The sequence below is a fragment of the Piliocolobus tephrosceles genome, chromosome 1, assembly GCF_002776525.5.
Source record: "Piliocolobus tephrosceles isolate RC106 chromosome 1, ASM277652v3, whole genome shotgun sequence".
In the NCBI taxonomy this organism is placed as follows: domain Eukaryota; kingdom Metazoa; phylum Chordata; class Mammalia; order Primates; family Cercopithecidae; genus Piliocolobus; species Piliocolobus tephrosceles.
Window position 1 is genome coordinate 36405345 of NC_045434.1, and position 24575 is coordinate 36429919.

The 24575-nt window shown below is 39.6% G+C and overlaps 2 protein-coding genes across 3 annotated transcripts in view; both read right to left on the bottom strand.

The window, feature by feature from the left end:
- Positions 1–24575, bottom strand: part of LOC111527795 (torsin-1A-interacting protein 2) — a 37789-nt gene that overhangs the window by 7211 nt on the left and 6003 nt on the right. Inside the window, exons 3-5 of one of the 2 annotated variants that reach the window (XM_023194275.2) lie at positions 17539–17954; positions 4569–4739; positions 263–781 (exon numbers count right to left, since the gene is read on the bottom strand). In XM_023194275.2, coding sequence (XP_023050043.2) covers positions 263–781; positions 4569–4602 — 553 coding nt within the window. In that variant the 5' untranslated portion in view covers positions 4603–4739; positions 17539–17954. The remainder of the gene's footprint in view (positions 1–262; positions 782–4568; positions 4740–17538; positions 17955–24575) is intronic. The other variant, XM_023194276.2, reaches the window with a different exon arrangement.
- LOC111527796 (torsin-1A-interacting protein 2) lies at positions 14845–17670 on the bottom strand. Its single transcript, XM_023194277.2, has one exon. It carries the CDS (start codon positions 17277–17279, stop codon positions 16884–16886), a length of 396 nt encoding a protein of 131 aa, XP_023050045.1. The 5' UTR covers positions 17280–17670; the 3' UTR covers positions 14845–16883.

Consider the following 24575-nt stretch of genomic DNA (forward strand, 5'->3'; position numbering starts at 1 on the left):
AAAAAAAAAAAAAAAAAAAAAAAAAAGAAATGCAGTTTATGTGTAGGAAGCAACTTAATACAGTGGAATGAGCTAGCCTAGATGAGAAAACTCATTTCAAAATCAACTCAAGTCATACGGCTTTGTGTGAGCTTGGGCAAGGCCCAAAGGCCTTAATCCTATGAAAGACAAAAGTTCTCTGGAAAGACGGCCTCTGACTTCTGCTGTTTTCTCAGTTAACAGAGCAATACAAAACAGGAGAATAGTTCAGGGGTTCTCTTACCTGGGGCCAGCAGTCGCCTCCTCAGCGTATCCTCGCCCTCTTGCCCTGCACTGGAATGACCAGGACTCTGGGCCTCCTGGGAGTCTGTAGTAGGTGGTTCCTGAGATGCTCCAGTTCTGTCACTTGCTTCATTAGGGAGGGCCACAGAGCTGCTCCCTAAGTGTGCACCTGCTCTTCCTACCTTGTCACTTGGAGAATGGCTGGCATCTGGATCCAAGGGTTCTTCACCCAGATTTTCTGAAGGGAGCTGACGCCCTTTTTCACCATCCAGAAAACTCTGGTTGTTCTCATCTTCTATTTTATCCTTTGGATGTTTCCCCACATTTGCTTCTTCTGGACTTTCTGATTTATCACCTGTATCTGCACTTTCCGGACCCACTGTCTCCACCCCTTGGTGGTCTTTGCTAAGACCACAGGCAGAGTGTAGGGTCTGAGCTTCCTCAGCATTACTTGCCATGATTGTGGTCTCCTGCGTCTGAGAATTCATTGATGGATCATTTTCCAAATCCTTTTGCAAGTCTATTGAGACAAAAATTTATAATTTTTATTGGAAAAAATTCCCCATAAATTTATATTTAAAAAGCTCCCTGTTTAATAATAATATTTACATAGATTTTCATGGTTTACAAGACACTCTTCCTAAACATTATTTCTCTTGGCTCCCACCAAAGGTGATTAAAACAACAACAAAACACTTACGTTAATAAATACAAAATGACACTAATATAAAACAATTTATATGACAGAACCAACTTTTGGTTATATTAAATATATCCTCTTCCCTAATGAAAGGTAGTACTCATCAATGGTAGCAAAACCTTATGCAAAAGGCTGATGGGGACTTTTTTGGTGGATGAGCCAGACTGACAACTGCTGAACCCAGTGATCAATCTGAATTCACATCATGAAAACAGGGAAACCCAAACAGATATCATTAACCTCCTAATACAATGCAGTAAGAAGTACTCTAGACCACTTAGGAAGTATTCTTGCCAAACAACTGAACTTAAATCTGATAAGCTTCTAGAGCTACTAGTTTCCAAGAAATACAGCGATAGAGGAATACATTAAATTATGCCTCAAGAATATAATCAGGGCCGGGCGCGGTGGCTCAAGCCTGTAATCCCAGCACTTTGGGAGGCCAAGGCAGGCGGATCACGAGATCAGGAGGTCGAGACCATCCTGGCTAACACAGTGAAACCCCGTCTCTACTAAAAATACAAAAAATTAGCCAGGCGAGGTGGCAGGCGCCTACAGTCCCAGCTACTCGGGAGGCTGAGGCAGGAGAATGGCCTGAACCCGGGAGGCGGAGCTTGCAGTGAGCCGAGATCCCGCCACTGCACTCCAGCCTGGGCGACAGAGCGACACTCCCTCTCAAAAAAAAAAAAAAGAATATAATCAGTAAAACCCAGCAGGTGGGAAATTCCAAAAGACTTTGTTTCTTTAATAAAAGTGAGAATGGCCAGACATGGTGGCTCATGCATGTAATCCCAGCACTTCGGGAGGCTGAGGCAGGTGAATCACCTGAGGTCAGGAGTTCAAGACCAGCCTGGCTAACATGGTGAAACCCCATCTCTACTAAAAATACAAAAAATTAGCCGGGTGTGGTGGCGGGTGCCTGTAATCCCAGTTACTCGGGAGGTTGAGGCAGGAGAATCGCTTGAACCCGGGAGGTGGAGGTTGCAGTGAGCCAAGATCAGGCCATTGTACTCCAGCCTGGGCAACAAGAGCAAAACTCCATCTCAAAAAAAAATAAAAAAATAAAAATAAAAATAAAAAACAGTAAGAAATTAAAATAAATGGCAAGAAAAGGGGAAAACAGGAGTCTCTCAACTTACTGATTAAGAGACTTAAGAGACACATCAATCAAATACAATATGTGGACTACGAGGTCTAGATCCAGTTTCGAATAAGCCCATTATTAAAGAAATATTTATGACACAATCAGGAATATCTGAATGCCAGATATTTGATGACATGAAGGAATTATGATTCATCTTTTTAGGTGTGATAAAGGTATTGTAATTGCATTTTTTTTTTTTTCTTTTTTTTTTTGAGACGGAGTCTGGCTCTGTCACCCAGGCTGGAGTGCAGTGGCCAGATCTCAGCTCACTGCAAGCTCCTCCTCTCGGGTTTACGCCATTCTCCTGCCTCAGCCTCCGGAGTAGCTGGGACTACAGGCGCCCACCACCTCGCCCGGCTAGTTTTTTGTATTTTTTAGTAGAGACGGGGTTTCACCGTGTTAGCCAGGATGGTCTCGATCTCCTGACCTCGTGATCCGCCCGTCTCGGCCTCCCAAAGTGCTGGGATTACAGGCTTGAGCCACCGCGCCCGGCCTGTAATTACATTTTTTAAAAAGAATCCTCTTTCAGAGATATATTCAAGTATTTATTACTAAAATTATGGATAGCCAGGATTTGCTTCAACTAAACAACATGGGGGAAGGGAGAAATGAGGACATATGGATGAAACCATATTAGCCATATGTTTTCGTCTTTTTTTCTTTACTCCACTATATATTAGCTATATGTTGATAGCATATGAAGCTGTTTAATGGGTACACAGAGGTTCGCTTTATCTGTCTACTTTTCTATGTGTTTGAATTTTTTTTTTTTTTAAGAGACGGAGTTTTGCTCTGTCTTCCAGGCTGCAGTGCAGTGGTGCAATCCGGCTCATTGCAAGCTCCATCTCCCAGGTTCACACCATTCTCCTGCCTCAGCCTCCTGAGTAGCAGGTGCCCACCACCACGCCCGGCTAATTTTTTGTATTTTTATTAGAGACGGGGTTTCACCGTCTTAGCCAGGATGGTCTCGATCTCCTGACCTTGAGATCCGCCTGCTTCAGCCTCCCAAAGTGCTAGGATTACAGGTGTGAGCCACCCTGCCTGGCCCTGAAATTTTCTACAATACAACTTTAAAAAAGAACAACCTAGAAGCAATAAAGAAATCAAATGCAATGTGTGGCCCAACTGTCAAGAAAAAACAAATTATGAGACACTTTGGGAAATGTGAATAATGACAGGATATGAGATGACATGAAGGAATCATTGTTAATCTATTTTTTTAGGTGTGATGATATTTTGGTTATTTTTTAAAAAATAATCTACGAAGAATCTATCTTTAGGAGATGTAAACTATTTACAAATAAAATGATATAATATCATGGATGTACATTAAAATAATCCAAGGCAGGCAACAAGATCAGCATTATGTTGGTAACAGTTGAAGCTGGATGTTGAGTGCATAGGGAGGGGTTCATATACTATTCTACTCTTACATATTATTTATTTTTTGAGACAGAGTTTCGCTCTCGTTGCCCAGGCTGGATGGAGTACAATGGCCTGATCTCAGGTCACTGCAGCCTCCACCTCCCGGGTTCAAGTGATTCTCCTGCCTCAGCCTCCCAAGTAGCTGGGATTACAGGCATGAGCCACCACACCCAGCTAATTTTGTATTTTTAGTAGAGATGGAGTTTCTCCATGTTGGTCAGGCTGGTCTCGAACTCCCGACCTCAGGTGATTCACCTGCCTCGGTCTCCCAAAAGGCTGGAATTACAGGCGTCAGCCACCACACCTGGCCTCTACTTTAATATATTTTTTAACTCCCACAACAAAGACTTTAAATAAATGTCCCCTTTCTCTTCTGGAAAATCTATTTCATATTTTGCCTTTATCTCCTATATAAAATATAAGAAGGATGAACTAAAATTTAATTCTTACCCATAACTGAAAGATCTAAGGCCAGGAGCGGGGTTCACGCCTGTAACCCCAGCACTTTGGGGGGCTGAGGGGGGCAGATCACTTGAGGTCAGAAGTTCGAGAACAGCCAGGCCAACATGGCAAAACCCCGTCTCTACTAAAAACACAAAAATTAGCGGGGTGTGGTGGCAGGCGCCTGTAATCCCAGCTACTCTGGAGGCTGAAGCATGAGAATCGCTTGAGCCTGGGAGGCGGAGGTTGCAGTGAGCTGAGATCACGCCAGCTCCAGCCTGGGTAACATTAAAAAAAAAAAAAAAAGAAGAAGAAGAAAGAAAGATCCCTTCTAAATAGAGCATTGTATTTTTCTATTACTGTAAGTCCCTACTATTGGAGTCTCTATAACATTTATCTTCCTTATATTATAATTAGGGTTCACATTATAGTAAAATTCAGTAAATTTCAAAGAATAAGTATAATAAAAACAAATGAATCCACTGAATTAGCTTTTTTACTTCAAAACCACAGATTTTAGTCATCAGAGATTTTCTCTCTCTGCACAGCCCTGGTTTCCCACAGCAGCACCCTCAGTGCTAGACAAATCAGTCTTACCCTCTTGAGGTTCCCTAAGTCCACAGTCGGCCATGTTTATGCTCTATCTCTTCAGAGTTGGGGGGATACTTTTTTTAGTGCCTGGTTTTCCTTGTTAAGATGTCTTGTCTTCTTCTTGCCCCAAGTCCCAACAGACTCATGCTTCCCGGAAATAAGCCATATATACAGTGACTAAAACAAAATGAAAAAAATTAAATGATTTTTTATCCATACAAGGGAGAAATGCAAGTATCAGCTTTATTAAATATGTTTAGTTTGAGTAATATTTCCTCTCTGAAACCTTTTTGCGTGAAGAAAAGTTCCTTTCATGAGAATCATACTCCAAATCCTAGACTATTGAAAAAAGCTCCAGATTGTTAATCTTTCATGAATTTCATAATCTCCTAATTCATTTCAGAATAGTTGAAAGAGTATAAAAAGTAAGATCAAGTGACCAGAATCTTCAAGAGAATAGCTTGAATTAAAATAAAAAATAAATCTAAGAGTAGAAATTTAAGTCATTGCTGAAACAATCACTGCAGATTTCCTGCATGTCTTTAATTTCTGTCCCAGATGATTTGCTCATAGTCTGCCTATCAGAAGCTTTCACTTATATTAAAAAGTAACAAGGCACAGGAGGTTCCCACAAACTGAGATGGCTCCTGTGAGGTGTACCACGACACATTTGGACTGACTTTGAAGTGGTTCTCTCGAAGTATTCTTTTGTAAAATATGGAGACAGATATCCTTTTATACAATGCCTTTTTATGCAATGCTCAAAGACAAAGAAAATTATTAAGATTTACACAAAAGGAGCCAAATCAAAGGCACTTTATAAGCAATTAAAAATAATATTTTATAGTTAATTTATTTTTTGTCAAAAACAAATTGATCAGTAAAGTTACTTAACATTCATTCCCTATAAAAATGAGAATAATGACACCTATGAGGCTTAAATACAAAAATATATAAGAAAACCCTGTGTGAAGTGTTACAGTTTTTTGACAGCCTAGCTGGGAGGCCAGCCAATTTGCCGTCTTTATGTTTTTCTCAGTACTCTTTTGTAAAATTTAATTTTACACATTAAAAACTTTCTTCCCCAATGCCTACACGGTGCCTAGTGTATAGTGAGAACTCCGTATTTTAACTTAAAAGCATATGAAAAAACAAATGAATGTATAAATAAAGAGTGATGCCATAGATAAACGGGAAGGGAAGAGAAGAGTTAGGGACAGACTCTTCTTTCTGCCACTGTGAACACTTAGCATAAGTGTTTGGAGGGTGCCTTATCACTGCTTTTATCTTCTTCAAGCTCCTGGGACTGGGCTTTCAAGCCATCGTATGTTGCAATGAAGTTTTCTCTCCCATCCTAGCTCATGACAGAAAATAAAAAGTCCCCAGTCCTTTTCAAGTTGTGTTAAAAAAATTTTTCCTGCCAGCCAAAACCAAGAAAATAGGTTAAAAGTTTCTATGTACCAATAACAAAAATTTTCAAAAGCAAAGACGCTACTCACAATAACCATAAGGAACCTAGAATAAAAACTAAAACATACCTAGTATTAAATCCAACAAGAGATATGCAAGATCTTTAGACAGTGGTGAATTTTATGGTATGTAAATTATACCTCAATAAAGCTGCTTCTTTAAAACACAACTTCAGAGAGAAAAATACAGAACTTTATTGAAGTATATAAAAAAGAGACAAGTAAACAGAAAAATATATCATGAGTAGACAATAAGACTCAAAACCATTGATGCCAATTTTCTCCAAATTAATCTACAAATTTAATGCAATTTGAAACAAAATCTCAAGTTTTTTGATTATTGTTGGTTTCTAGTGAAATGGAAAAGCTGATCCTAAAATTCAAAAAGAGCAGTAAAGGATCAAGAAGAGTCAGCATAATTCTGAAGAAGAAGGGGGCAATCTTTACCGATATCAGATCTTCTTTTTTTTTTTTTGAGACGGAGTCTCACTCTGTCGCCCAGGCTGGAGTGCAGTGGCCGGATCTCGGCTCACTGCAAGCTCCACCTCCCAGGTTTACGCCATTCTCCTGGCTCAGCCTCCCAAGTAGCTGGGACTACAGGCGCCCGCCACCACACCCGGCTAATTTTGTATGTATTTTTTAGTAGAGACGGGGTTTCACTGTGTTAGCCAGGATGGTCTCGATCTCCTGACCTCGTGATCCACCCGCCTCGGCCTCCCAAAGTGCTGGGATTACAGGCTTGAGCCACCGCGCCCGGCCATCAAACCTTTAAACTTAAAAGTCGGCTGGGCGTGGTGGCTCATGCCTGTAATTCCTGCACTTTGGGAGGCTGAGAAAGGCAGATCACCCAAGGGTCAGGAGTTTGAGATCAGCCTGGCCAATATGGTGAAACCCCATCTCTATTAAAAATACAAAAATTAGCCAGGCATGGTGGCACATGCCTGTAATCCCAGCTACTCAGGAGGCTGAGGCAGGAGAATCATTTGAACCCAGGAGGCAGAGGTTGTAGTGAGCCCAGATTACATCACTGCATTCCAGCCTGGGTGACAGAGCAAGACCCCATCACCAAAAAAAAAAAAATCTTAAAGTAATAAAAGCAATGGAACACTGGCACAGGAATAGACAAACAATATACAGAATAGAGAGTAAAGAAGTATACGCAGCATACATACATAAGGAAATTGGCTAATTCAGCACAGGGAAATAATGAATTAGTGAATAAATAGTTTGGGGACAACTGACTATTCAAATGGGGGGAAAATTAGATTTCTGTCTCCTACTTCATATAAAAATCAAGTCCATATTAATGACATAAATATAAAAAGTAAAACTTTTAAACTTTGAGAATATCAAATATCTTTATAACTGCAAGGGTTTCTTAAATAAGATATACAATACACAAACCAGAAAGTAAAATGTGACAAACGTGATCCCATTAAAAAATTTTTAATTTCTACACAAGATACCAAAATTAAAAGATAAGTCTCTGACTAGAAAAACATCTGCAACATATAAAACCAGTAAGGAGTTAATATCGACAACACATAAAGAATTCCACAAATCAGTACAAGACAAATAATGCTATGAAAAAGTGGGTAAAGGGATGAACAAGAAGTTCAACAAAGAGGAAATATGAAAACATAATGAATATGAAAAAAGACTAGTTAAGGAAATACAACCCCTAATGGCAATTAAGTAAACTGTCATTACAACTTTAGAGAGAAATATGGCAAAGAAAATTAAGGCAAACATATTCTACAAATCAGCAACTTCATTTTTAGACATAGAGAAACTCATTCATATGCCCCAAAATATCCATTGCTATATTGTTTAAAATGAGGAAAAATGAGAAAATCTGTATGTTCATTAATAAGAAAGTGGGTATAAAAAATTGTCATATTCTTACATATTATACACAGCAATTCAAATAAATTAGATTATCTTTAAAAGTTGTAAAATTACAGCACTGAAGTACTGATGACCAGGTACAATGGCTCACACCTGTAATATCAGCACTTTCAGAGGTCAAGGCAGACAGATCAATTGAGCTTAGGAGTTCAAGACCAGCCTGGACATGGTGAAATCCCATCTCTACAAAAAAAAAATAACAAAAACTAGCCGGGCGTGGTGGTGCATACCTGTAGTCCCAGCTGCTGAGGTGGGAGGATCACTTGAGCCCGGGAGGCAGAGGTTGCAGTGAGCCAAGATCACGCCACTGCACTCCAGCCTGGGCGACAGAGCGAAACTCCGTCTCAAAAAAGAAAAAAAAATGTTGAATATTTTTACTGAGGTGGTGGTTCCATTTGTTATCAAACTTAAAATCTGTACGTTAATTGTATGTGACATAGATTATCCTCAATAAACTTTATTGCAAACAAACAGAACTGAGGGCTTTCAAAAATACATTACTTGGTTACTAGGTTGCAGTCCAAAAGAATCTGCAAAGGTGCCATCAGATATTTCTATACTCTTACAAATGCTTAACATACACTTTTCCTGTCACAAAGCACACATAGATCCTATAGCCCACTTCATTCAGACCTTTTGTAACATATCATCACTGTTTATAGTTGAAATGGCATTTCCCTCACAGTGCAAGAAGCGGGACAAACGAGTTCTTCACAAATCCTCAGATAAAATCACATGGCAGGGTATCTGAGAGATCTGGAGGCCACTGTTCCGGAGGCAAGTCAATCTTTCTTTTTTTTTTTTTCCTCCAAGATAGAATCTTGCTCTATCACATAGACTGGAGTGCAGTGGTGTAATCTCGGCTCACTGCAACCTCCAACTCCCAAGTTCAAGCAATTCTCATGCCTCAGCCTTCGCAGCTGGGACTACAGGTGCATACCACCATGCCCAGCTAATTTTTGTGTTTTTAGTACACACAGGGTCTCACCATGTTGCCCAGGCTGGTCTCAAACTCCTGGCCTCAAGTGATCTGCCTGCCTCAGCCTCACAAAGTGCTGGGATTAGTCGTGAGACAACGCGCCCAGCCAGGCAGGTCAATCTTTTGAACAGTTTCTGATCCCTACCAGGATATGTGCTCATTAGGAACTTCGGGTCTGCATAATGGAAGTGAGGCAGAGCCTCATCCTGAAGGAAAATGGGGTAGTTGGAGCTTTCTATAGCTGTAGGGAAAACCACTCCATAAGCATGTCCCAAAATAGATGCTTTTGATAGTATCTTCTACAAGGAACTGATGAGACCTGTGTGCTTTATATGGCAACGAAAGACATTCACTTTGAGTGAATCCCTTGCAAGTTCAATTACGAAATGTTCGTGTTCAGTGCTCTATCCATGGCAGTTATAGTGATTCAGATTTCTACTTAAATAAAATGTAGCCTCATCACTGACAGTCATTTCCACTTCCCTGTGACCCTGAAATCTGCAGCAAAACTTGCATCATTTTGCTTTAGTTGTCTCCATCAAGGCTTGTAACAGGTTAAGGCTGTAAGGTTTTATTCTCCATTTATGGAGAACATACTAGATGGCCGGCTGAGGGATGCCTTGCTTAATTTCTATTTCCTGGGACTTCTCTAAGAGGGACACATTTACCTCCCTGCTTCCTCTGTAAATGTGGCTGCCTTGTGCTCCGTCTTCTAAGATGTACCCTTTCTGCTTCATCTCACTCACTATAAAATGGTAAACGCTTTGACTACCCGGTAGGTGACATTGTGTGGTATACCAGATGACTTTTGCGTTGAAGTTACATAACCAAGTTTAGAAGATTCCAACATACAATATTAAATGCTATAAGGCTAATTACAATTCAATACGTACTACATGTTTCTAAATTTGGGCCAGGTATGATGGCTCACACATGTAAGCCAGGATGTTACAATTCTGCTATGAAAACAAGTAACATATACAGCACACACAACTATAAAAGTTACTATTTATTGAGTGCCTTCTTTGTGTCAGGCAGCATTTAAATCACTTTATGTATTAACTCATTTAATCTTCACAACACTTTGTGAGGCCAAGGCGGGAGGATTGCTTGAGTCTAGAAGTTCAAGATCAGCCTGGGCAACATAATGAGATGATGTCTCTACAAAAAAAAATTTTAAATTAGCCAGGCATGGTGTCACATGCCTGTAATCCCAGCTACTCAGGAGGCTAAGGAGAACGATCCCTTGAGCCCAGGAGTTCAAGGCTGCAGGGAGCTAAAATCATGCCACTACAATCCAGCCTGAGTGACCCTGTCTCGGGGGGAAAAAAACAAATAAAATAAATATATGTACATACATATATATGTGTGTGTATGTATATATATTTGATACTAATGAAGGTTTGAAAGTATTCCATTTTTTGTCACTACAGAGTGGTATGTACAGCATGTACATGTACAGAAAATAATGTACAGCATTATTTACATATATAAATTTATAACAAAACATAAATACATAAATGGAAAGGATATATATCAACTTCCATTTAGGGCTTGCTTCTGCAAGGAATAAGAGAGGGTGTCAACTGTACACATAAAGTTTCCTTAAAAAAATAAAAACAACTGAGGTAAATGTGATAAAATGTTCATATATTTGAGATCTGGGCACAGGTCTTGTTATATTATTCTCTGCACTTTTCTATATGTTTGATGTAGTTACTGCCTTTTTAAATGAGTAATAATAAATTAATCTCCGTAAAAAAAGTAAGTATCAAAAGGAAAGACCTGTAATGGAAACTCTTTGAGCCTACATGCAATGACCTTACATTGCAGAGTACGCTTCTACCATGGCCTCCTAGACATTTTGTCACAACCAGCTGGGAAGAGACAGGACACGGAAAAGCTGCCTTTGAGAACAAAATCAGAGCTGGGAGAGCAAAAGGACCTTACCCATCCTCCACTCCATCCTGCAAACTGCTAGCATTGCCATGGGGACCAGTGAAAAAGAGGGGAGGGGATGGTGACCTGGGGAAAACCTCGGGAGGGGAGGCAGGGTAGGTAGGTATCAGAAAGTACTAAGACCATTTTTTAAATGGAGAAGGAAATTAGAAGTTTAGCAGCCAAGAAGAGCACAAAAGAATCAGCCATTCCAGGATGGTAGTTTAGATATAAATGCCATCATGACAAAAGTATGACAGTTGGGATAGAATTAAGTATATATCTTTATTTATTTATTTATTTTTTTGAGACGGAGTCTCACTCTGTCACCCGGGCTGGAGTGCACTGGCCGGTTCTCAGCTCACTGCAAGCTCCGCCTCCCGGGTTTATGCCATTCTCCTGCCTCAGCCTCTGAGTAGCTGGGACTATAGGCGCCCGCCACCTCGCCCGGCTAGTTTTTTGTATTTTTTAGTAGAGACGGGGTTTCACCGTGTTAGCCAGGATGGTCTCGATCTCCTGACCTCGTGATCTGCCCGTCTCGGCCTCCCAAAGTGCTGGGATTACAGGCTTGAGCCACCGCGCCCGGCCTATATCTTTATTTTTAAACACAATTTTATTTTAGTGAATGATGCCATTTTAGGCTCTAGGAATAAAAAGAAACTGATATCTTGGCCCTGAAACAAGTAGTTACAATCCTGCTATGAAAACGAGTTAACGTATAAAGCATAGACAACAACTATAAGAACTACTATTTATTGAGTGCCTTCTTTGTGCCAGGCATCATTCAAAGCACTTTATTAACTCATTTAATCTTCACAACAATCTTATGAGGTGTAGACTATTAATATTCCTACTATTTTAGAGATGAGGAAACTGAGATACATTAAAGTTAAGAATCTTACCCAAGAACACGTGACTACTGAGGGCAGTCAGGATTTGAACTCAGGTAGTCTAGCTGTGGGACCTAACCATGACACTTTAAAAGACTTGTATTAAGCATACCACAAGCACCCTGACTCTGGAATACTTAAATCTAGGTTTGAATTGTGACTCTAGCACATATGACCTGAGTGAATTTGTATATATCCTTCAACTTTTCTCTATTTCCTTTCTTTTTCCTTTTTAGGGACCTGCCACTTTAGGAATTTATTTCAGTGTTGTGGAAAGTCTCAGGTGATATAAGACATATAGCAACTATATCTACCATAATTAAGATTATAAAATGGGCCTAAACATTGTGACTAAAATCTGCCTTGGGTCATCCATCCCTCCAGGCCTTTTAATCTTTACAACTAAGACCATTTGACTTATGTCACAGGCTCAACCTCATCCCAAAACCAATCTTGTCCTTCATCAGGAGAGATTTAAGAAGTTTTTTGTTTTTGTTTTTAGATACAGGGCCTCACTCTGTTGCCCAGGCTGGAGGGCAGTAGTACCATCATAGCTCACTGCAGCCTCTAACTCATAGCTCACTGAGGCTCAAGTGATCCTCCCAACTCAGCCTACTGAGTTGCTGGGACTACAGGCACATGCCACCACATCCAGCTAATTTTTTTTATTTTTAAAACTTTTTTGTAGAGTTGGGGGGTCTCACTATAGCTGAGGCTTGTTTTCAACTCCTGGACTCAAGTCATCCTCCTGCCTCAGCCTCCCAAAGTGCTGGGATTACATGTGTGAGCCACCAGCCAATAAGTTTATAATAATTCAGCATCAGTTCAAACAACTGGCTTTAATCCTTGTTCTAAAACTAAGACTCGGTGGACATGGTGGTTCATGCCTATAATCCCAGCACTTCGGGAGGCTGAGGTGAGCAGACTGCTTGAAGCCAGGAGTTCAAGACCAGTCTGGGCAACATGGCGATACTCCATCTCTTCAAAAATACAAAAATTAGCTGGGTGTGGTGGTGCAAACCTGTAGTCACAGCTACTTAGGGGGCTGAAGTGGGAGGATCACTTGACCCCAGAAGGTCAAGGCTGCAGTGAGCCATGAAGGCGCTACTGCACTCCAGCCTAAGTGACAAAACGAGACTCTCTCTCTCAAAAAACAAAAAACAGAACAAAACAAGTAAGACTCTACATTATTCCCCAGCTCTAACTTCTGCTTTTGCTTTCTTGCCCTACATCTTTCCTCATCCTAAAGATTTAGTATGTGCCATATGTTTGGTATATGTTATTGCACTTACACCTCACAACAGTATGAGGTGGGTATTATTACACAACCTTTTTCACAGATGAAGAAACTAGATACAGAGAGGTTAAAATGCCTAAGGTCATTTAATAGTGTCAGAATTAGAATACAAACCCAGCTGGCTGCAAGGCCATTATTTTGCCTCTATAAAAAGCAATTTTCAAGCTGTGTCCCCAAAATTCCATGGAGACTCAGGGTTGCCAGGGAGACTGGAGAGATGAAAGGGCTATAGCTCATCTCACTTTTACAGACAGCTATGACATGTGGACTGCAACATATTCTTTGGATGCCATGGACTCATTTCTGCCTTCTTGTTTGCCTGGGCTTCCTTCACCTGTGACTCAGAGACGAATCTCACCTCATTCACTCATATTCCCCGACAGCTACCTCTTTGGTGGATATATTTTCTTTCCGGTCTGCCCTTGCATGTTTCCATTAACCTTTTCACTACCAGGTCTGCCATAAAATAACAGGAACTAGTTATAATGGTCATTTTAGAAATGCTACCATAATATATAAGCAATATTACCAACTCTTCCACGCTATAAAAATAGAGACGAGTGTAGCTCACACTATTTAAAACACTGGATAACCCCCCAGATCATTTGTCATTACAACTAATTTTACCAACACAGCATTTGTGTTTTAATAAAATTCATTATTCATATCAACTATGGAGTATTTTAGAACAACCTGCAATATTTTAAGCCATATGAAGACATACTAGAAAGACCCAAGGTGAAAAGCTTTGTTCAAAGGCTTCCTCAATTTTCTCCTTTGCTCAATTTTATGAGCTCTACTACATGATGTTGATTTCTGACAGCTTACCATATAATAGGTATGTGATAATGTTTGAAGGCAAAGTAACCCTCTTAATATTAAAATTAATATTTTTTATTCATTTTTCTGGCCCATATATTCACACAGTTTATAATGACACCAAACAAAACTGTGAAGAGGACTGAAACATTCCTGATTAATTTAATTAATGAGAAAAATGTGGCTGAGTTATGACCTAAATTATCAAGAGTGATCTTCAGTCTGACATGAAACCTCTTTTTACATTACCAGTATTACCAAATAAATGGTACTATCTTGCAGTATTATGAGTACTCTGCTCCCACCCTTTTAAGCCAGATAAGTAAACACTATGGACATATTACTACAGCATTTCTCAAAGTATGGTCCAGAGAGCACCTGCATCAGAATCTCCAAAGGTACTATTTATACCTTTCTGTTGTTTTTTTTGAAAGAGACAGGGGTCTCACTATCTTGCTCAGGCTGGTCTTGAACTCCTGGGCTCAAGTGATCCTGCTGCCTCAATCTTTGAAGTAGCTGTGGTAACAGGTACACGCCACTGCACTCGGCATGAGGTGTTTTTTATAATATGCAGATTCCTGGGCCCTACAAGCAACCTAAGGAATCAAAATTTCTAAAGCAGACCAAGAAATCTCCATTTTTAAACAAGCTCTCACAGGTACTGCTTAGGTATTGATTTGAGAAATCAATGGTATAAATCCTTTGAATCTGATCTTACTATTTAATGGAGAGATTGACTAAAACAAAAACAAAGACCTTTTCTCTATTTTGCTGATATTTAAATTTTCATATTTGTAGAATGTTTCTTTGTATATGTCCTTACAACATAAGCATTCTCTAATAATTAAAAAATTTAGAGGCAATAATACTGATCATAATACTATTCTCAAAAGCACTTAAATTTTCACTTTTTAGGAAGAACTGTAGGATAGTGAAATTCTTCATTGAAGAGTTAGTGATAAACTAACTAGTCTTCAGTCAATTTAGCAGTTCACATAGTTTATTCAGCAATATAACAGGAGAGAACCTCCATTGTAAGAGACATAAGGCAGATACAGGGTGTATCTCTGGGGTACATTCTTCATACAGACTAACAAATAACTTCAGGTTTCACAACATGTAGCAAGTATGATTTGTTGCACACCAATAGCCATTCATTCCTCACGTTTTCCTTGCTAAAAGAGCCCTGGTTGGGCACAGTGGCTACACCCGTAATCCCAGCACTGTCGGAGACCAGGGCAGGCGGATCATCTGAGGTCAGGAGTTCAAGACCAGCCTGGCCAACATGGTGAAACCCCGTCTGTACTAAAAACACAAAACTTAGCCAGGTGTGGTGGCAGGCACCTGTAATCCCCGCTACTTGGGAGCCTGAGGCAGGAGAATCGCTTGAACCTAGGAGGCAAAGGTTGCAGTAAGCTGAGATCATGCCACTGCACTCCATCCTGGGCGAGACAGCGAGACTCTGTCAAAAAAACAACAAAAAAAAGAGCCCTGATTTTTTCAATGGAGGCAATGTGCCCTACCCAGGCAATGATAACCCTATTCCCCTTTGCCAAGCTTTCCCAGGCTCCCTTGTAAACTGATACTTTATAATGAGATATAAGAAGAAATCTGCTAGAGATTTTTTGGAAAGACTTGATTTCCAAATAAAAGACAGACTTGAAAGAAAGACTTTTGCTCTCTACTTCCAGCCTTTCCTAGGGATTAAAATGTCTGTTACAACAAGAAGTCATATTGTACTCATCGAAAAAAAAAAATCCTAACGATAAAAAGCAAACATGGATCCTAGGCCAGGTGGGGTGGCTCACGCCTGTAATCCCAGTACCTTGGGAGACCGAGGTAGGAGGACGGCTTGAGCCTAGGAGTTGGAAACCAGCCTGGGCCATATAGCAAGACTTGGTCACTACTTTTAAAAAAGCAATAAAAAAACAAAAAAAAAGAGGATTCCAAGGGGGAAGGACAGAAAGAAGCTGGGACCTTGATAATATTGCTGAGGTGGTACAAAAGCACTAGATACCTAGATACCTGGCATGTTAAGTGTAATTTAAAAATTGTTCAGTGGCCTTTGAGATGTTTTCAACAGCTTTTTCTAAGTGGCTTAACCCCAACTCTGGGTCCATGATTTTAATGAACAATAGAAGTCCAGAATGCGGCCAATGTTCAGCAGACCTTCTTAGTTCTAAGAAAGATGCTTCTCCTAGACTGTTCATAATATATATGAAGTCAGGCTTGATAATTTCTTTTGTCATACATCTCCTAGATAGGTACTTTTCCATTTCCAGGGGAGGACATTGTAAATTCAGCCACCACAAAGACAAGACAGTCTTTTGTTTATGTAAAGCCACGTAAGTATAAACAGGTGGCATTTCTGCATGTTTCTGCATCACCTATGTAGGTGTTTCCTAATAGAACATGATGTATCTGAGTGACCAGTGTCACAGCCACACTGAGGATGGGCCAAACAGGGCCAATGATGAATAAATGGCTATATATGGATAAATGTCATCTATATATATATCATCACTGACCAATGCATAAGAGGTGAGTTTACAACAGCATAATTTCTTATTAAAATTCACTAGACTAATCTAGGATCCAGCTATAATGAGGCTGCTTTCCTACAAAAGTTATCATTAGAAATACCATTATGAAGCACACAGTATGGGACTTCCCCTCTAGGACTACTTCGTCATATGTCACTCATTAGGCTGCAGAAATTTTTTTAGGAGTGGTAAGTTAGTTCCAAAACAGTTTATAGGAAATATGGATTATTTTATGTATATATGTGTGTGTGTGTGTATGTGTGTGTATATCTCAGTCTAGATGAACAGTCTGGCTGGAATACTAACTAAATTCATAGTGAATAAAATATGTATAGGCCACAGAAGCAGATCCAACAATTTAAGCAGTTCTCAAAGTAGTGACAATCTGGGTCACACTTAGAAATTAATTATTTTTCCATCTTCCTTGGGCTACCTACACAAAAGCCTCTAGAGTTGACAATTTTGACTATTATAGAAGCTATTTGTTTTGACCCAGTTTTTTGTTTAAGGTTTTATCTGTTCTGGTCAAGATTAACTGTAATGCAGGGTTAAAACCAGCTACTCGAGAGTCATGTATTCTTTTTCTAACCAGTGGAGGACCCAGAAGAAATGGGTGGCAAGCTTTCTCAAAGGTCCATCTGGTGAGATTCTGGGGAGCCCACTCAAGTGGGAAAGACCAAGGAAGAACAAGGCTTCTATTAGCAGGATTATCAGGATAACACTCAGGGCAATAATCAGCTCTGTTAATACGGTCTAAGAATACCTGGTAACATTCATTTTCAACAAGTTCAGTTTGGTACAACCAGTGGCCTAGCTCTAAACTAGGGAACCACTGTTGTCCACAATCAGGGCAATGTGAATTATCTGAAAACATCTGGACCTAGAACGACAACACAGACAGCAATGTAACAGCAAGAGGCAACAATGACAAAGAGAGACACCCAAACACCAGTCCTATTACAGGTTTGGATTACCAATCTCTTAGTTCAACCAATATTATTTGGAGAGCCAAATAAACTTGGCTTGCACCTCAGTGCAATTCTTCAAGATTTCGTTGTCTATTTTTCACTCAATTGCAACTCAGTCTCTGAACTCAGGGACCGATCCAGTTTATAATGTTATCAGTCACTTACTAGCAGTACAGATCTCAGGATAGCTCCTTCAAATCCCAGCTTCTCAAGAAGAGATAGGGCTCTAGTCTAAATTAGTTATATTTTTCGTATGCGTTATCAGCTGCTGGTGGTGTCACACAGAGGCACTTGGCTTACTCTTTGTTGGTAAGGTTACTGTGTCTGCTTGGTGAAACAGAGGAGCTGACAGGTCCAATGGGTCTTTTGTTGGCGCTGGCACTCTTGCTGTTGTAATACACGTACCCAAGTCTTAAGGCCTTAGCACTTTATGGCAATGTAGAGGGGTCAGAAAAACCTGGCAGAGTCCTCTTGAGTGTGGATCCAATGAAGTCTGTCTTGGGAGGACATTAATCAGGACCCAGTTGCCGTGAAGGAGCTGGTGCTCAGTTGGCTGGAGAGTCTGGGAATGCGTCACATACCTGTAAATGATAAAACTTCAGACGACTCATGGGTATTGCAGTTGTTCACATTATTATTAGAAACATGCATTTGGAAATTATTCAGGTTACTTAAGGCAGATAAGAAATGTCTCATGGATTTTCCCATGACTATTTAACATGGGTTCAAACCAACTGATATGTTGGCACTAGGAAGAATTCTGGATCATTTATACTAGGACTAGCTTAATTTTTTAGGACTGTATTTCTTCTTTACTCCATGTGTACCTTGGGAATAATAAGGTCTGTATAATCATATCTAACCTGGTAAAACTTAGCAATCTCTTACTTATACATCTCTTCTGTGAAATGGGTGCCACTTATGGTATCCCCATAATGTATGGGATAACATTAACAATGACAGCCTTTCGATTATAGGATTCAATCCATCCAAAAAAAAAAAGAAAAAAGCGTACACAGTTTTTAGATAATATTCTTAAAAGCTAACCATAGGGTTGGATGAACTCCTTTTGAAGGCTTTAAAAAAAAAAAAGTCAAAAATCAAGAGGGGCAGGTCTTATTGCTCACCATCTAGTTGGTTTTTTGTTGTTGTTGTTGTTTGGTTTTTTTTTTTTTTCTTTTTGAGACAGAGTTTCATTCTTGTTGCCCAGGTTGGAGTGCAATGGCAAAATCTTGGCTCACCGCAACCTCAGCCTCCTGGGTTCAAGCGATTCTCCTGCTTCAGCCTCCCGAGTAGCTGGAATTACAGGCATGTGCCACCACACCCGGCTAATTTTGTATTTTTAGTAGAGACGGGGTTTCTCCATGTTGGTCAGGCCAGTCTCGAACTTCCAACCTCAGGTGATCCGCCCACCTTGGCCTCCCAAAGTGCTGGGACTACAGGTGTGAGCCACTGTGCCCGGCTGCCCACCATCTAGTTTTATTGGTTTATACACAGTGTCAGTCTGAGAAGGCAAGTAAGGCATAGCCTTGAGCAATAGTCCTGAGCTATTCTTAGAAAATGCATAGAGTAAATCAGTTGGAATTTGCAGATGTTATCATCTTTGCACTCCTTCATGACACCGAATGTAGCGTGTAAATAAGGTGGGACAGTACGATGTATGGAGCAACTAGAAGGCCACCTAGAGAGTGTCACAGATTATCAGAGTACTATATATACCATGCCTTTCTCCAATGTTCTTTTTGTAAATTCTGAGACTTGATCCTGTGAGAGTAATAAGATACACTGGGGAGGGCACGAGTTTAAAATATAAACATTTGGCCTGAAAAATAGAAGGAATTACAGCCTTAGTTGTGGTAAGCCAAAGCACTTTCCTTACAGAAGTAATAGCTGTGATTCTGAGATTTTAAAATGGTAAATTTAAAAGGCAAATGAAGAGCCTCTGATAGTGCTCCAACAACATGGGGCCCATATTTTGATGGGAGCCCTAGAGCAGTGAAATAGAGTCAATGTAGATATATTGATGTGTTTTCTGAGGTTAGGTAGCAATGTACGGGTGAAGGCTACTAATTCAGTTCCTCAGGCAGAGTGGACAAAAGGTTGGGTTTCCAACTCAATGACTACATACTTGGTAATGATAGCACAGGGCATAATAGATTTCCGTGAGGGTCTGTTAACAAGAGCTACCAGAGTAAAAGCTTCGGCTACTGAATTAAATCTTGGGTCTCTAGTCATGGTACAGAGAGATGACAAATAAAACTCCCACACTGGTGGAGCCCAATAAACACATAAGATAAAAAATAAAAAGTCTGACATTTAATCGATCAGATTTTGGATTTTTAGAGTGAAATCAAGTAAATCCAACAAGATACCACTGTAGTATCAGTAAGATACTATTTCACATCTACCACACCACAAAAACTAACAAGTTTGACAAAGGGGGTTCCACATACTACCGGAAAAACCACTCCTCCCAGAGGACTCCACTAGGAGTCAAGAGAAAGCCCTAAAGCTCCAAGTGCACAGAATAATTCCATCCATTCACCAACCTTCAGTTTTCCAACTTCAGTAATCAAACAAGCACTAGAATTCCAAGTATTCCTGTATCAAGAGAACTCCACCGTTCCGTATGTTCCAGACAAGTCTTCCCTCCTCTCCTGGTCCTTTAAACCTCCGTAGGTAAGAGCCAATAGGGGGTCCCAGAACTCCAAATGCTCAGAATAATACCACCCAGTACCAGCTTCTTCACTCATTCTTCAGCCTTAGAGCTACTGGATGAGTAGAAGTGAAGAGAGGGGCCTGGGAAAATGCTCCTGGCAAGATTCCTAACCCCCATCCCCACCCCAACACTCACAGCTTCACTACCATTATCTGCTTGAAAGCATCAGGATCAATCTCATACCTGCATCTCTGTTCATGTCAATCACCACCTGAAACACAGGACTTCTTGGTTATATCCCATCCTCTTAGCCTCAAATCCCCCCACATATGGCTCTATCAGCAATGTAATAACAAGTACTATGCTTGCTTTATTTTTTTTCCACATAAAACAGGTACCATTTTGCTACATTATTTATTTTGGCTATTTTTCTCCACTAAAATATAAACTCCCTGAGAGCAGGGCATTTTACCTTTTTATTTACTGCTATAGTGTCCTATAAATATTTCTGGAATGAATAAATGACAAAAACGAAATGTAACTTGAATTCTTATATTCTAATGACAGGACTACAAATCTGTACAATCACTTTTGGAACTGGCATTACCTAGTAAAGCTGAAGATGTGCATTTCCTATAACTCGGCAATTCCACTCTTAGGCACATACACTAGAGAAATTGTACCTGTACATTTAAAAACATGAATAAAAATATTCATGGTAGCACTGTGTAATAGCAAAATAACAGCCACAATGGCCACAAACAGGAGAATGAATAAATTGAGGTACTGTTGTACAATAGGATACTGTCATTATAAACATAGATGAAACTCAAGAATGTTGAGCTTAAAAACAATGTAAGTAGCACAAGGAAAAAAATAAATACATGCACACGTTCTTATATAAACTTTCCACTTACATAAAGTTTCAAAAGGATATAAAATTAATGTATTGTTTAGGGAGAAATATGCAATAAAGCTTTTTTCTTTTTTTGATAAGGAGTTTTGCTCTTGTTGCTTAGGCTGGAGTGCAATGGCGCAATCTTCGCTCACCGTAACCTCTGCCTCCTGAGTAGCTGGGATTACAGGCATGCACCATCATGCCCGGCTAATTTTGTATTTTTAGTAGAGACAGGGTTTCTCCATGTTGGTGAGGCTGGTCTCAAACTCCCAACCTCAGGTGATCTGCCCGCCTCAGACTCCCAAAGTGCTGGGATTATAGGCATGAGCCACCATGCCCGGCCCAACTGTGTATTTTTAGTAGAGACGGGGTTTCTCCATGTTGGTCAGGCTGGTCTCGAACTCCTGACCTCAGGTGATCCGCCCACCTCAGCCTCCCAAAGTGCTGGGATTACAGGCATAAGCCACCGCGCCCAGCTGCAATAAAGCTTTAAAAACAAAAAAGAAGTGTAAGTTCAAACCTGAGGATAATTATTACCTCTGATGGGAGAGGGAAGGGTGGGAGATAAAGGGCATTCAAAGAATTTCAAAGATAATTGTAATTTTGTTTTCTTTAACTGGGTGAAAGTACAAGAATACCCACTGTATCATAAATCCTAATAGCTTACAGCATCTCTATTCAATATTTTATAATGTTTAAAAAGAGAAAGAGGTTAATAAGCAAAACCAAACTTTCACATTGTGGACAAGAAGACCAGTAGCAGTTAATCTGCTCAGAGGCAAAGCAGGCAACTTACATCAGGATACAGAAGAGTGAAATAGAAGGATACGGATCTTTGGTTTCCTCACAAAATTTTAAGCCATCTCTTCATAGAAATAAGGTAAAAAGAAGCCTACCTAATGATTGTACAAAAGAGGGTTTATCTCAGCATACTCTCTGAAGGCATGAATTTGTGCGTAGGGAAGCTACTATTTCACATGACGCCTTTATATAAATTAGAAAAAGGCACAGTTCCTCCAAGCAATATACAACTCAGAAAACTTTATTCGGCAGGATAAACAGTATACAGTAACCCTCTGTCTATTAGATAATAACATTTAGTAGCTAACACTTACGGAGTGCTATTTTCTGTTCTAAACACTTTATTTGTATTAACTCATTTAATCTGCTCACAAAGCCAAAGGATACTCTTCCACTATGAATAAATATTGGTGGTGGGAGAAATCACCTCTCATAATTTTTCACTTCCACACCAAAAAATACAGGATAAACTTCCAGGAGTCCTGAATCCTCTGGAATTACATATAAAAATCTTTACGGCTGGGCGCAGTGGCTTATGCCTGTAATCCCAGCACTTTGGGTGGCCGAGGCGGGTGGATCACGAGATCAGGAGATGGAGACCATCCTGGCTAACACACGGTGAAACCCTATCTCTACTAAAAATACAAAAAATTAGCCAGCTGTGGTGGCGGGCGCCTGCAGTCCCAGTTATTCAGGAGGCTAAGGCAGGAGAATGGTGTGAACCCGGGAGGTGGAGCTTGTGGTGAGCTGAGATCACACCACTGCACTCCAGCCTGGGCGACAGAGCAAGACTCCATCTCAGAAAATAAATAAATCTTTAATACATATGTGCATTTTTTTCCCAAAAAGATGGTATATCCTTTTAAACTCCTAGAGGAATCTGAAATGATTCAGGACCATTAGGCACTATGGTTCCTAACCATTTTGCTATCAAAGGTAACTTTTTTCCAACCCCACCCCTCCTCCCCCATTTTGGAAAGATGTCCAAATAATCTGCAGTCTTGTAATAATTTCGTTTTCTAATTTTTAGTAATCAGATAAGTAGATATGCCAAACAGAATTTCTAATAAAACAAAAAACTAATGCTACCAGTCTTGGTTTAAAAACTTCCAACATTTTAAATTAGACAAAATACGTTACATCCCTATAACATAGAGTTGGAAAGATCTGGATATCCTAAAACTGGCTTCCTTTCTCAATTCCATTAGCTTAAGTCCAAAGCAGCTGATTTAAGGTAAGTATATGACTATCATTAGGTTTTTAAAAAGCTGATAATACCTTGAGAACTACCATTAGTCTATGATTGTTAAACATAAATTGTTTGTTATTTGAGGAGCGCACCATGTGCTAGGCCCAATGCCAAGTACTATGGATACAGAAAGAACAATCATTCAGGACTTCTAGATGTCTAGGGAATCCAGACTGGAATCACTGATTTAGGTGAAGACTAAGGGCTCTTAGAGGGATAAAAAAAAGATCCCCCGTAGAGATCACTGGAAACTTAGGGAGGCCCACAGCAGAAGGTGGGATGCCTGTATTTTCAAACCTCCTTCACTAAAAACAGTGGGCAAAAAAACAAAATTTGAGGAGCTTCTCTGCTGCACAAATGCTATACAAAAGAAAATACAAATCAGGGGTTTTGTGTATGTGAACTAAAATAAGCTTAAGATCCTTCCCGAAATGTTATTAAAAGAAAATTTAGAAAAGAAAATAGTACTTTCACACTGAAACAGAAAATGTAGTTCTGTTTAATCCACTGAAATTTACATCAACTAACCACGGCAACTTTTTAATCAACTTCTCTAAATAGTCTACCTTGTTCTTTGCTATTTCCTGAATGTATGTTAGTAAGTTCAAATCTGCCTTCAATAGATAAAAATTCCTTTATTCTTTTTTGTCGTAGCATAATAATTAAGTTTCAGACTGAGTCAGGATTGGCTTTCCAGGCAATTTATCCCTTAGACTTTAGCCTCAATCAATTCCTCATATGATATATAAAATCAAGATAGGCACATAGAAAAAGTAAAAATGCTTTAAACTCTCTTGAATTCTCATTTTAAATATTTTCTTCTAGGGGGTACTACAGTCAAGGCTAATCAATAATCATAACTTTTTTTGTATGAGATGGTTTCTCCAATAAGTTTCATACACAAAGTGAAATCTTAAGAGTTTCCTATTTCACAACTACCTTCTGAATTCAGATAATGAGAGATTAAGAAGTATGAAAAAAGGAATCATTCTTCTTTTTGAATTCATATAATCTAAAATAATTTTGTGTTGAAAATAAAATGCTCCTGGAAAAAAGTCAACTTGTTTTGTGAGAAACTACTTGGAATTTGGCAATCTTGAGATCACTGAGAGAAGGCATATGGATGACAATCTCCAGTACTATGTAGTACACACACTGTTCCCTCTTTAGAACAGATCAGCCAAATAAAAAATATGATTCAAGATTAGAAAATAGCTGCAGAATGTTCTCCTCTCTCTTGCCCCAGGAACTGACAAGCAAAACAGGTGTGTATGCATTGCTAGCATACTTTTTGAGGGGGACGGCCATAAAGGAGAACAACTGGTTTAGAAATTTACTGGTACATTTCTGTCTACGTTGCTCTAATGCTCCAAAAGTCCATGGTCCAAATTCTGTCTACAATTTCACTTCAAAACACCAGCAGCCAAACCTTTAAGGCTAATACACAACTTTCAACAGTCAGATCTGGTGCCAAGCTTAGGTATTTCTATAACCTGTGCTAGCTATTTATTGTTTGTCTAAAACTAAATTTCTAAGTCTTGCCCATTCCTCTGTACCATATCCACTGTCATAGTATCCCAGTATTATTATTTTCA